Raw genomic sequence first — 14,585 nt, 5'->3', positions numbered from 1 at the left:
GATTAAATTAACGTCAATAAAGCAGTAATAAACAATTTGAATGGTTGAAAATATTATTGACTTTTTATATATTTCGTTTTGACTTTAAAAAAAACATCTTTGAAAAAGTAAAGTATAAAATAAAATAGTTAAAAATTTAAAATTACGGATTGGAAATGTTTAAAATAGAGAATAATCTTAAATTTGCCTTTAAGGTAATTTTATCTTCTTTATTGAATATTATTTTTGTCTATATTTTAACTAATTAAAAAAAAAAAAGACAAAAATATTCATTTATGAATTTAATAATCTTGTGGATTTTATTTTGACATGTCTGTTCATGTTTTATTGATGTTTTTCTGAGTTATTCTATATTTAGAAATTCAACTAAAATGAGAAGGTCAATAAAATTCCTTTTTTTTTTTTATTACCATCTCTGCCCTCGTCAGATTTATTGGAATCCGAGTCGTAAAGTAACGCTGGATCCAACTGCCCCGCCTCTATTAGTTGAACCCGTCAAGGACTTTTTTGTACTTTCACCGCAAAATTAGACAAAAATAAATAAATAAAAATTATAAATTTAGTGTCAAATACGTCTCTAAATTCAAAAAAAACATTTAAATTTAAAATTGGTAATTTTTATTAAAAAATTATATAATTGATTCTTAAATATGTCGGAGGTTTATTAGATATATAATTAAAAATTTTGAGATTATATATGAAATTTTTTTTTTTAATTTAGAGATCTATATTAGACACCGTCGAGAGTTTAAGAGCTTATTTATGACTTTATTAGATACAAATTCGAACCCGAGCATGGACCCACGTGTAATTTAGAAAATAAGAGATAGTGGATAGGATTAGGTGGGAGACAGTGAGAAAGATGGTGGGAATGAAGTGTGCACCAACCACTAAGGGGGAGAAAGGGATGGTCCATCAATCCACCACCTTCCTCGTCCTCATCATCACAACGCCATAAATTTGCTTTATAATTTATTATTATTATTATTATTTTATCTATCCGTTATGTATCACTGTCAAGCTCACAATTAAGAAGAATGTTTTGTTCCCATCTCCAACCAATATGAGATCTCAGAATCCACGGGCACAACAACCTCACTGACACACAGTTTGGAACTTGACTCTTATACCATTTGTAACAGTCCAAGCTCACCGCAAACAGGTATTGTCTGATTTGACTCGTTATGTATTTCCATTAGCGTCACGATCTTAAAACATGTCTGTTAAGGAGAGGTTTCCACACTTTTACAAAGAACATTCTATTCTCTTCTCCAACCGATGCAGGATCTCATGGGTTTATTTAAGAACATAACCTAGTTTTTAAAATTAACACGAGCATAACTCAATAGTAATTAGTCGTGTATACTAATACGAATCAAAATATCTCAATCATATCATATGAACTAAAGGAAGTCGTGAAAAATGTTGTTCAAATTACCATAAGAGTAATAAATATTTAACCTAATTTCTATTGGATTACCAAAGTTTTGGGGTAAAAAACATTTATATTATAAAAATGAAAGATATGGAAATCATGATAAATGGGGTAAAAGAGACAATGGGGTATGGAATTTATTCTTTTGCCCTTTGTTTATAATATTAATTACTATATTGTAATATAGCTTTATTGATAAACCATGGGGTTTAGAGGGCTAAGTAAAGTGGTTTTATAGCTAGTGATTAGGTAGGGTGGTTTGGTCATTTAAAATAAGGTATACCAAACAACTTTATTTTAGGATCAAAATAATTCATACTTATTTAAAAAAAAAAAATGTAAAAAGTGACTTTAAATTGGATAAATGTTGAAATTAAATTAATTACCATATTTTTTTTTTTTTTTTTTTTACTCAATTAATAAAAATATTCTTAAATTTTATAATTTATCTAAAAATACTACTAAAATTTTAAAAGTTTCTGAAATTAAAAAAATATGCGTAAAATTTAAAAAATATTTAAAAATATCCCTGCACGTTCGAAAGAGTTTAAAAATCATTTCAAATATCTCTTAAATTTTTAAAAATTTCATTTATACTGTCCCTTTAAGAAATAGAAGTCTGCACGTGTTCTAAATTTGAATTCGTAAAATGAAAATGCTCGTATCAGAGTCTTCGTAGCTTGCTTTCGAACCCAATTTTGCTTTTGGTCTATTTGAGACGGTTCTTTTTTAGAAAAATAGTCTCTAAACTTTAAAAAGCGTTTAACAGCAGTTTGACCTATTGGTTGAAAAACATATGTGTCAATGAGTTGAGCTATGTTTAAATTGATAACATTAATACTAAAATATAATATTTAAAAAATTATAAATTTTACGAAATTTATAAATTACAAATTTAGTACTTTAAACTCTGTTTAATATTTAAACCGTAATGAATATCTAATTAGTCTTTTAATTTTTAATTTTAATAATCAATTAATCTCTGATTTTTTTCAATTTTACTTATAGTAAGTCCTCCATCTATTCGATATTTTTTAAAATTTACTGATCTACTAAAAATAAAATTGAATATTTAGAATTTCATTAAACATAAAATTCAAAGTTATATTTAATAGATTAATTAATTTCTTAATTTCTTCGTTGATATATTAAATATAAAATTAAAAATTCATGAATGTATTAAATATTTAAAAGTTCTAAAAATTAATACACAAAATAAAAAATATATTAACTAATTTTAAAAGTTTAGAGACAAGAAAAAAAAAAGTCAACAAAAAAGTCAAAGTGTGGGTTGGCATAGTCAAAATTCTTGATTAGACAGAAATAAATCGTACGGAAAATTGACCCTTATTAAAAAATCAATAATAATTAGAAACTTAACAACGTAATTAAAATTAAGGACCCTTAATTTAAATAATAATAATAATAATAACGACTCATTTAATAATTAGTTAGTTGTTTGTTATTTATTTTGGGTCAAATTTGTCGTTTACCTTAACGACAATAATTATGTGTCTATAACCCAATGGTGGATCAAAAGGAAAGCCCATGGAAAATAATTACAATATTATGTATAAATAAAAATATTTCTAAATTATAATTAGAATCGTAAATATAATTAAAGTAATATTTAAATTATTAATTAAACAAATTTATTTATTTGATAGGAACACTGACATTTCTAGAATGGGCTTGGACTTTGGTCATATTCTTCCTTTATTGGGCCGTAGCTGGTAGGCCCAAAACTATTCTCACTTTGTATGGCCCAATAAGCCCAATGTAGTACAATTATAATTATCTTGCTTTAGATCTCGACATACAAAGAAGGACGCGGTAGGAAAAAAAACAGCCCTAATCTAGTAGGAGGATTTCTTAGCTTTGACGGGCCAGTAGAAGCGATGACTCGTAGAGCTGGGACCTTAGCTTAGCAACCAACGATGGGAGTATTTCAAGATTCAATTAGAGGGACTCCTTGATGGCCCTGAACAAGAAGGAGTTGCTCTAGCCCGAGCGGGCTCGAAAGCTCAAAATCTAGCAAATTCAAGTACAATGTTTCTTAACACGTTGCAAAACACGGGTTCGAAAAAAAAAATAAACGAAAAAAAGTATGTGGGGCCCACTTCCATTGACCTATAGTTATCGAATCCAATTCAGTTCATGTGGTGACTACTTATTGGAAAATCGTCGCCACCCAAATGTGTTGGAAAGTGGGCCCAACATTTCACCCTCTCCCATAGACAACAGGCCAACAATTAAAGCACAACAAATAAATTAAATTAAATAATAATAATAATAATTATTATTATTTATTTATATATATAAAAATATAAAAAAAGAGAGACAATCTCATGCTCGGCACATGTGAAATAATGCATCCTACACGACACTCAGCCTCGTTCTTTGTCTTTTTCTGTTTTATAAATTAAATACGAGGATGACAATGCTAATTAAAGCATGCACTTATAATAAAATAATAATAATAATAATAATAAAGCATATGCACTAATCATGCTTAGGCATTCCTAATTATGAACTTTAGTGTTTATGTGACATTTAATTTGTTCTATGAGTTTATTTGATTAATTAATTAGCAAAAGGAACAGGATTACAAGGGTGTGGAAACCTCTCCCTAATAGACATGTTTTAAAACTATGAGGTTGACAACAATACACGTACAATATCTGTTAGCGGTGGACTTGGGCTGTTACAAATGGTATTAGAGTCAGACATGAGATGGCGTGCTAGTGAGGACATTGGGCCCCAGAAAGAGGTAGATTGTGAGATCTCACATTGATTGAAGAGGTGTGATGTGGAAATCACTTCAAAGAGAGTAAGATTTGGATTACCTTGTTGATCGAATATCTCAAAGCAAGAACATTGTTTGAGATTCGAATCACTCCACAAGCAAGATCGATCATGTCTAGCTTGAATGATTCTTGTTGATCAAATATCTCAAGGCAAGAGCACTTAATTGAGATTCGAATCACTCCAAGAGCAAGATTGATCATGTCGAGCTTGAATGATTCTACATGCAACCTAAACTACATCGAATTGCAAAGAAACTTAGTCATTGGCTAAAGAAGAGCACAAATGCTTCTTTTACTATATTTTTCAGGTCTAATTACAAATAAAACATACATGTCTTTACATAGCCTCAAAATGAAATTATTATAGGCATTCCAAGAGTTGTAACATTCATACTTAATGACCATAATTAACCATTATGTAATTGTAACTTAGAGTAAATAAAAAGTTTTAAAATACATCAATGAAATACAATAACTCTAAATTAATCCACCTAAATTTTATAACATGAAATTTCATTGTTCTTAAACATCACATGAATTGAAATATCTTTTGATAATTTCAACAATATTTTCTTCACATTTTCATTGAAGCATATTGTATGATTGATGTCTCTTGGTTCGTATCAAGTGAACGAAACATTTCTTACAAGGGTATAAAGACCTCTTTCTAATAGACACGTTTTAAAATCGTGAGACTGACGATAATAAGTAATGGACCAACACAGATAATACCTGCTAGCGATGGGACGATGACTTGAGTTAAAATGTGCACATTTAATTTTAAAGCAAATAAAATATGATAAATATGTTTTTTTTAACGCATTTTTTAGGTCGAATAAAAAAAAAAGCAAACTTTAGGGAATAAGTTGAAAACTTTTCAACTATGTAAAATTTAAAATTAAATCAAGTTGTAAAATTTAATTATAATTAAAATATTTGAGACAAAAAATAAATAAATAATAAACAATAAAAAGAGCCAGCTATTTTTCCCTGGACGACATGAGACCCAATCCACAAGGAAGGAACAAGTTCCATTATCGTTCATAAACGACATGTCAGCATCTAACTTCCAAGGAATGTGGCTATCTGGACATACCAATCAATCCAAAATAAAATGAAAATATTATTATTTATAATCAAATTAAATATATTTTGTTAAAATTACTTTAATGCATACAATTTTTTAAAATAATGTTTGACCATATATTAAAAATTATTTGGATAAATCTTCAAAGTCACTTAAAATGTATATGTGGTCCTCAATTGCTTATAAAAGTTTATTTTATAAAATAATATTTAAATTAACATATTGTCTTTTATTTATTTATTATTATACTATAAATTGGTAATTAATATTTATTTTTCTCTCTTAAAGTTTGGGTTTGAATCGTTCACTTTCACGTCCACATTTTTTATAAATAATAATAATTAAAGATAGTATAATACGTGATTCAATATTATTATAGATAATTAATTATTTACGATAAGCTTAATATATATTTTTTTTATTGTAGACTTAATATTTTTTTTATACGTTTGACATATTTATTTTTAAAAATATATATTTGTTTATTATATGATACAAATAGTAAAAATGTAATTAAATTAAAAAAACAATAAATGCTTCCATATAATAAAGTCATTATATATATATAAAAGTTGAAAACATTAAATACGATTCTATTTTTATTGAATAATTTGATTTTAAATTTCAGTTTTCCAATAACAAATAAAATGGACATTGTAATTGGTAATATAATGAAGCTTTTAATTATGTCATGCACGTGAGAAGCACGTGGGGTCATGCCTAGCCATAGCGCGTGGAGCCCACGTATTACAAAGAACGTAATGCGCGTGGAATCGATCCAGCTTTTTCTCTTCTTTTTTGCCTTTTGAATTTTCTTTTCTTCTTTTTCTTTTTAATTATTATATATATTTTTTTATTTTCCAATTTTGATGGTCTCTTTAAATTTTTTCTTGCCCACTTTGCCCTTGTTTTAATCGGCTTTCAACGATTTTGCCATCCCTAATTACTTTTTTCTCATAATTTTCTGTTTAATTTCACAATTTTATATTACAAATAAAACACCTCCCCGATCCCATCCCATGAAAATCAGAGAGCAATATCGTGCGAAGGTAGAAGGCCTACAAAAAAGGTACAATAATTATCGTATAACTAGCAAGGTCCTCCACCGAGCACTGTGTACATTAAAGTTCCAATGAGCTCGAGCTCTGCCAAAAGTTCTAAAAACCTTCTCGATGCAAAATATTTTCCCGGTTCTAAAATAGACAAATGGGAATAATGAGCGAGAATAGGATTCAAACCTACGGTCCTTATGTCTTGGACACGACAAATCAAACATTCATTAGCTCGTTCTCCTCGACTTAGCTCTTATACGAGCAACTTTCTAATGTGGCTCGAGATTGTTGGAAGTCGATTTCTAAAAAGAGTTGTCGATTACTCAAATTATTTATCACACGTGGATTGTAATTCAATAGATATAATACAATCGATTAACATTCAAATCCCTAAAAAAAAATAAAAATTTTTTTTTGGAAAAGAGAAAAAAAAATTAAAAAAAAAAAAAATGATTATCCATATCAGCCACGAGCGACTCGACTGCTTCCCTTTTTCTTTGTGTGTGTGCGCCATTGCCTCTCAGTACAGCTTTTCTCTGATATTTCTTCTTTTCTCTTCCGATCTTCCTTCCTTCTTCAAGATCCGCTTCCATTTTTCTCTCAGAATCTCCATTTCTTAGCTTTACACCTCCTTTTCCCTCTTCTCTTTGTTCTTACTGTAAGCAATCGGCTCAAAGAAGCTATTTCTCTCCGATTTCCCTGTTTCAAGTTCTTCTCTGGGTTCTCTCGAGATCGTTGCTGTCTGTGATTCTCCAAATTTGTAGTTCTTTGAGCCAAGTTTAATTAAAAAAAAAAAAAAATTCAGACCCGTGCTGTGATCTGTGTACAGTATTGTTCTCCAGCCATTTTTTGGAGACTTGGCCGAGTTTTGTTGTTGGCAATAGCTGTGTTCACTTACCATTTTTACATTTCAGTTCGATTTCAGCTGTTGATGAAGTATTTTGTTGTCTGTATTGAACTTTTGAAAGTATAATTTTAGCCGTCTCTTAGTTGAGTTTGCCTTTTGGTACTATCTCTTGGTTTTGAGTTTGAAGTTGGGTTTTCTGTAGCGTGTTGTAAAGTATAGGTTGTTGATGTCAAGAGCTTACTGACTTGTTAAGTTAATTTGGATTACTTGCTTGTAATACACTTGATTCCAATTGACATTGGGGGATGTGGATCTCTGTTTGAGCTCAAGCTTGAAGCTACGGCGTTATATGCTCTAATTGCTATATCGATCTGGGAACTTGGGAAGCTTTGTTGGCAATATGCAGCCTGATCAGAAAAGAAAGGCAAGTTTATGGCTCTTTCTTTTGGGTCAATCTTCTTTTTCTTCCTTTAGTTAAGGAATTTCACTTATAGTTGCCATCAACAATTGCCTTGGCCTACCCCTATCATATGGTTTCCTGTGAATATCATTTTTAGAAGTGCACTTATAGTTGTTGTATGTTAATTTCTTCATGGATTCAAGGTTGGTTAGATTTCAAGCTATCAGATGTTGGTAGGAAATAGCTTATTTCTGTCTGTAATCATCTCTCCTCGTTTCATTTTAGACATTGGAAATTTAAGAAACTTAGATCACGTAGTATACTGATCCTGTTGACTACATCGCCATCCTGAAAAACGATACGCTCGTTTAAGTGCATTTTGATCAGTGCAGTTGTAGTCTGCTGTTAGTTCAGAGTTGTGTTTTACCTGCCTTTTGTGTTGACTTTGCGTGGGATCATCAAAGGAGGAATGAGCTGACGCCATTCAAAGGAAGCACGATGTTCTTCTCTGCCTTTTTAAAATCCATATACGGTTTACTGTTGTTCTTTTGATATCTAATGTGAGCATAAAAGTTTTGTAACCTACTTAGAAATGCGAAATTGATTGGTGTTTGGATGTGCATTTGGAACACGATTACTTGTATATCACGGTTTCGTGTATATATGTTTCACTCTCTTCATTGTGTACTTGGTGATGATGATACTTATAGTTGTTAAAATTGGGTGATGCAGTCGTCTATAGACGTGGATTTCTTCACTGAATATGGTGAAGGGAGCAGGTATAGAATAGAGGAAGTAATTGGTAAAGGAAGTTATGGTGTTGTGTGCTCTGCATATGATACTCACATTGGGGAGAAAGTTGCAATTAAGAAGATCAACGACATCTTTGAGCATGTCTCCGATGCAACTCGGATTCTTCGTGAGATAAAACTTTTAAGACTATTGAGACATCCAGACATTGTGGAGATAAAGCACATCCTATTACCTCCATCTAGAAGAGAATTCAAGGACATTTATGTCGTGTTTGAGCTCATGGAATCTGATCTACACCAAGTTATCAAAGCAAACGATGATTTGACTCCAGAACATTATCAGTTCTTTCTTTACCAGCTTCTTCGAGGCTTGAAATATATACACACAGGTCATTGTCTTATCATCAACAAGTTCATGCATTTTGATACTGTTGATTTGGAGTATAATTGGATTCTGTAAAGAGCTGAAAACTTAGTTTTTGAAGTGATATGTTTATTCTGCTACTGAGATCATTTCAATTATTACCACTTTGTAGCTAATGTCTTCCACCGGGACCTAAAACCCAAAAATATCTTAGCAAATGCTGACTGCAAACTCAAGATCTGCGACTTTGGTCTGGCAAGAGTTGCTTTTAATGACACCCCTACTGCTATTTTCTGGACAGTACGTATCGTTGTAAAGGGTTGTGGCTACTGGTTGATTTCTTTCAATTTAAAAGTTCTTGTTCTTCATTCCACTATCTCCTAAACTATTTGTTTCATACTCCTTACGATGGCAGGATTATGTAGCAACAAGGTGGTACAGAGCTCCTGAACTGTGTGGTTCCTTTTTCTCAAAGGTGAAAGATTTTCTTTTGCATTTTTTTTAGAGCTAGCTTAATCTCTTATATGTTTTTTTTTCCTTGAAAAGAGAATTAGTATAAAGTAGAATATCTTGGTTGCCTTTTCTCCCAAATTTATACACAGAATATGGCTTTCTATCATCTCCCTTGGCTACCTAATAGTTTCTCATTGGTCCATTGGGTTCTTTGGTCATTTTCTTACCTTTCATGCCAGCTTCATGGTTTTGAACACCTTCGTGTGTGTAAGATCCCACATTGGTTGGAGAGGGGAACAAAGCATTCCTTACAAGAGTGTGGAAACCTCTCCCTAGCAAACGTGTTTTAAAACCATGAGGCTGATGGCTATACGTAGCGGGCCAAAGCGGAAAATATCTGCTAACAGTGAGCTTTGGCTATTTCAAATGGTATCAAAGTCAGACACAGGGCGGTGTGCCAGCGAGGACGCTGGGCTCCCGAGGGGGGTGGATTGTGAGATCCCACATTGGTCGGAGAGGGGAACGAAACATTCCTTATAAGTGTGTGGAAACCTCTCCCTAGCATACGTGTTTTAAAACCGTGAGGCTGACGGCGATTCGTAATCGGCCAAAACGGACAATATCTGCTAGCGGTGGGTTTGCGCTGTTGCGTGTGTGTTTCTTGGTATGAAGTTAACTGCTTATAAGTTTATATAAAATTTTAGTTATATGGTTTGCTCTTTATTGCAGTCTGGATAGAATACGTAAGGAGATTCTAATTGAATGGTCAACTGAACAATTTTTGAACTCCACAAGATGGTTAATGTAGAACTTGGTCAGGTCCGTAGTCATGTAAAATCTGAAGAAATTCCATATAAATGAGTCAGAGAATATTCATTATTACCAACAACGTAATCACAAGTTTCTCTTTGGTCTGCCACTAACTAGTTCATAAATCATCAGATACACAGAAAATAGGTTTATTGATTTTGAAGCTCTTCTATGCATTTTAATTTGTATTATATACTTCTTTCAGTATACACCAGCAATAGATATATGGAGCATTGGTTGCATCTTTGCGGAGCTTTTAACTGGAAAACCAATTTTCCCTGGAAAGAACGTCGTCCACCAATTAGACTTGATGACAGATTTTCTGGGAACCCCAAATGCAGAAGCCATTGCCAGGGTCTGATTCCTGTGAACTGTTTTGATCAAGTTCATGTTTAACTATGACGTTTGCATGCATGCCATTTCCTTTTGCTAAATATCTAATCTTTTATGAATAGGTACGAAATGAGAAAGCTCGGAGATACTTGAGCAGTATGCGAAAGAAGAAGCCAGTTCCTTTCTCCCAGAAGTTTCCTCACGCAGATCCACTCGCACTTCGCTTGTTGGAAAGAATGTTAGCTTTCGAGCCAAAGGATCGACCTACAGCAGAGGAGGTAAGAGTACTTTTTGAGTACTGTAATCCTAGCTCACTGGTTCAATTGGAGGAAAATATTCTATATTTGAGTACTGTAATCCTAGCTCACTGGTTCAATTGGAGGAAAATATTCTATATTTATGACATCAATCAAGAGATTCTCAACAGATTATTTCAGTTAAATCTTGATAAGTTAGCTAGCTTTCTAAAATTGCTCATTACCCGTTCATCTTATATTTACATAATACTGTTTTCAAACTTATTCTGCATTTATTTTTAGGCCCTTGCAGATCCATATTTTAAAGGCTTAGCGAAGGTTGAGAGAGAGCCATCTGCTCAACCTGTAACTAAGATGGAATTTGAATTTGAGAGACGAAGGATAACCAAAGAAGATGTTAGGGAGCTTATTTACCGGGAGATTCTCGAGTACCATCCAAAGATGTTGAAGGAATTCTTAGATGGATCTGAACCTACTGGTTTCATGTATCCAAGGTACAAAAACAATAATTCTCAATTCTATCGTCGAGGTGTTTTTATGTTATGCCCTTCTCTTTTCTTTACCCCGACGCCTTCTTTTTTCATGACCACACATTTTGGGGTTGGGGTGAAAATGTCTTCCCTTATCAACTTAAACACAAAATTGTTCTTTCAATATGAACAATCTAGCTTTAAATTTCAATATCACAGTCCCAAGTTGGGTCGTATTGTATTGCCTTTTGAATTCCGACCCTTTGGAGAACCTGTAATGGCCCAAGCCCACCGCTAGCACATATTGTCCTCTTTGGACTTTCCCTTTCGGGCTTCCCCTCAAGTTTTTAAAACGTGTCTTCTAGGAAGTGGTTTCTATACCCTTATAAAGAATGCCTTTTCTCCTCCTCAACCGATGTGGGATCTCACATGCACCCTCCTTCAGGGTCCAGTGTCCTCGCTGACACTCGTTCCCTTCTTCAATAGATGTGAGATCTCCCCAATCCACCACCTTTATGGCCCAACATTCTTGCTGGCACATCGCCTCGTGTCCACCCCCCTTCAGGGCTCAGCCTCCTTGTTGGCACATTGCTCGATGTCTGGCTCTAATACCATTTGTAACGACTCAAGCCCACCGCTAGGAGATATTGTCCTCTTTGGACTTTCCCTTTCGGGCTTCCCCTCAAGGTTTTTAAAACGCGTCTGCTAAAGAGAGGTTTCCATACCCTTATAAAGAATACCTTGTTCTCTTCTCCAACTGACGTGGGATCTCACAGAACCCCTTTTATTGAGTTCTCCATATCACCGTACCCAAGTGCAAGTGTTTAATGGTACATTCATGATCATTAAGATTTCTGGCCTCCATTTGAGGGCTTTTAAGTAAGATACAACTCAAATCAATCCATTAAGTTGTCTTTAGATTCCAAGATCATATTATAAATGTTAACATGACAAATAAATGTTTGCTTCTACAGTGCTGTTGACCATTTTAAGAAGCAATTTGCCTTCCTTGAAGAACACTATGGAAATGGTGCAACTGTTGCTCCTCCTGAAAGGCAGCATGCATCCTTGCCTAGGTATCTCTTTTAATACTTCAAGCTCAGTGTTCGTTTTTCTTTTGCTATGCATCGGTTAGGATCGTTGAGAATAATCGGATAGTAACCTCTCAATTATTTATTATGCACACAGGCCATGTGTTTTATATTCAGATAACACGGTGCAGAACTCGGCACAAGTTGCAAATGACCTATCCAAATGTTCCATCAAAGAAGTTGAGAGGCCACAAGTGGATAGGACTTGCAATATTCCTTTGACTAGAGTTCCTATTCAAGTTCCTCAGTCTATTCAAGGTGAGTCTTGCTATCCAATTGCACTAACTTGTATGCTTCCATATTTCCCCACATGTGAAGGTTGTCTTTATTTATTCGTTTTTAGCATGACGATCTCGTCAAGAACACACCCCCGATTCCTTGGAAGCTTGGTCAAACCGCTAACAGAGGACGTCGATAATAATTTAGTGATTTTAACAAAGTATGCTGAGACTCTGTGCATTTACTTGTGAACGATCCTATGTGGTTATATGCTTTGTCATTTTGAAAGATGTTTTAGGATCAGTCAAGTTGCTTGCAGTATCAAAAGAAATTGTTCTTTAGTTCTATTGTATTTGAGTTTTCAGGGCGTCTCTTTTGTTTTAGTAATTCTTTAAATGTGCGGATGGAGCTGCTAAGCTCCATTATCTGGTTAACTTATTACAAGTTTCTACTGATAATTTGCAACAGGCAATGGTGCAAGGCCTGGAAAAGTTGTTGGCAACGTGTTACGATACAACTGCGGAGCAACAGCAGCAGCAGCAGTGGCACCAGAAGTTCTGGAACAGCGGAGGATGATCAGAAACCCGTCCATTCCACCACCATACGCCGCTACTAACTGTTCGTATCCCAGACGAAACCCATCCTGTAAAAATGAAAGGACTGATGATGAAGCCATTGAAGGTTCAAATGGGTTGCAGCCAAAACCTCAGTACATAGCTAGAAAAGTTGCTGCTGCCCAAGGTGGACCAGGAAATAACTGGTACTGAATCTATAATCCACTGTTCATTCTTGGGTCTCCGGTCGTTTCAGTGAAGACGTAACCGATCTCCATTGCGGGCTTGTACTGAAACTTCTCGAAGACCATCTCCCACGAGTCTGAGTGAAACCAACAGCAGCACCATTACGTGAGACGATGAAGTTTAAGACATAATTCATTGGAAAGACAGAGAAAACTGTAGTCTATGTTGCTGACAAAGTTGGGTTGCTATTGTAGCATTCTTAATGTTCGTCGAAGCATTCGTGTTCATCGTCGAAGCTTTGTGACTGGTTGCAGCTTACCTGGTACTTGATATTAGGACCATGATGCTGATTATTATGCTTTCTTTATACTGTTTTTCTCTTCGCAGGTATAAGTTACAAAAGTTGACTAATCCCAATCCACTAAGATTGCTGTTTGAAGATATTTGGAACCTGAAAATCGAAACCTTAATCAGTAGCTGATTCTCTTATGTATGAAAAGTGTAATCCCTTTTAACTTATATTTATCACATCAGCCGTCTTCTTATCTGCTTCTTCAGTGTCTAGTTTCAAAAGTTTGAATTAAATTTTAGCGTTGAGCCATAACTACGAGATTTAGCTCAAATCCTTGAATAAAAATGATAGGATAAGGATTTGCAGAATAAGATTCAGATTACCTTATTGTTCGAATATCTCAAGGCAAGAACATTGTTTGAGATTCGAATCACTCTACAAGCAAGATCGATTATGTCTAGCTTGAATGATTCTTGATCCGGATTACCTTATTGATCGAATATCTCAAGGCAAAAATATTGTTTGAGATTCGAATCACCCTACAAGCAAGATCGATTATGTCTAGCTTGAATGATTCTTATGTCTAGCTTGAATGATTCTTGTTGATCAAATATCTCAAGGCAAGAACATTTGCTTGACATTCGAATCACTCCACAAGCAAGATTGATCATGTCGAGTTTGAATGATTTTCCATGCAACCAAAACTATTTAGAATTGTAAAGAAACTTAGCCATTGGCCAAAGAAGAGCACACATTAATCATGAATGAAATACAATAACTTTAAATTATTCTAAATTGTAATCCACCCACCCAAAATTTATAACATGAAACTTCATTCTTCTTCGGTGTGCATGAATTGAAATATGATAATTTTAACTTCCCTCTTTTGATAATTTCTTTCAACGTGTTCATGAATTGAGGTGTGCATGAATTGAAATATGATAATTTCAACTTCCCTCTTTTGATAATTTCTTTCAACTTCGGTGTTCATGAATTGAGGTGTGCATGAATTGAAATATGATAATTTCAACTTCCCTCTTTTGATAATTTCTTGATGTCTTTTGGTTCATATAAAAAAAAAAAGCTTAATGATAGCTAATTTATGGAAAGTTGATTAGTTTATAAATGTCATGATTGTATGCATATTTTCAATAAAAAAAAAAAAAAAAAAAAAAA

At 33.5% G+C, this 14,585-nt stretch overlaps 1 protein-coding gene across 1 annotated transcript; it reads left to right on the top strand.

Annotated features, from left to right (window-relative positions):
- Positions 1-6,866: 6,866 nt before the first annotated feature.
- Positions 6,867-13,718, top strand: LOC111460180 (mitogen-activated protein kinase 15-like). Its single transcript, XM_023103314.1, has 10 exons — positions 6,867-7,652; positions 8,361-8,769; positions 8,917-9,044; positions 9,160-9,219; positions 10,213-10,362; positions 10,463-10,618; positions 10,880-11,091; positions 12,042-12,143; positions 12,256-12,416; positions 12,846-13,718. The coding sequence occupies exons 1-10, from the start codon at positions 7,629-7,631 to the stop codon at positions 13,142-13,144; spliced, it is 1,701 nt and encodes a 566-aa protein (XP_022959082.1). The 5' UTR covers positions 6,867-7,628; the 3' UTR covers positions 13,145-13,718.
- Positions 13,719-14,585: the final 867 nt, after the last annotated feature.

This window comes from Cucurbita moschata, unplaced genomic scaffold (assembly GCF_002738365.1).
Source record: "Cucurbita moschata cultivar Rifu unplaced genomic scaffold, Cmos_1.0 Cmo_Scf00023, whole genome shotgun sequence".
In the NCBI taxonomy this organism is placed as follows: domain Eukaryota; kingdom Viridiplantae; phylum Streptophyta; class Magnoliopsida; order Cucurbitales; family Cucurbitaceae; genus Cucurbita; species Cucurbita moschata.
The sequence above is the reverse complement of the archived record's forward strand: the minus strand, read 5'-3'. Positions and strand labels throughout refer to the sequence as shown.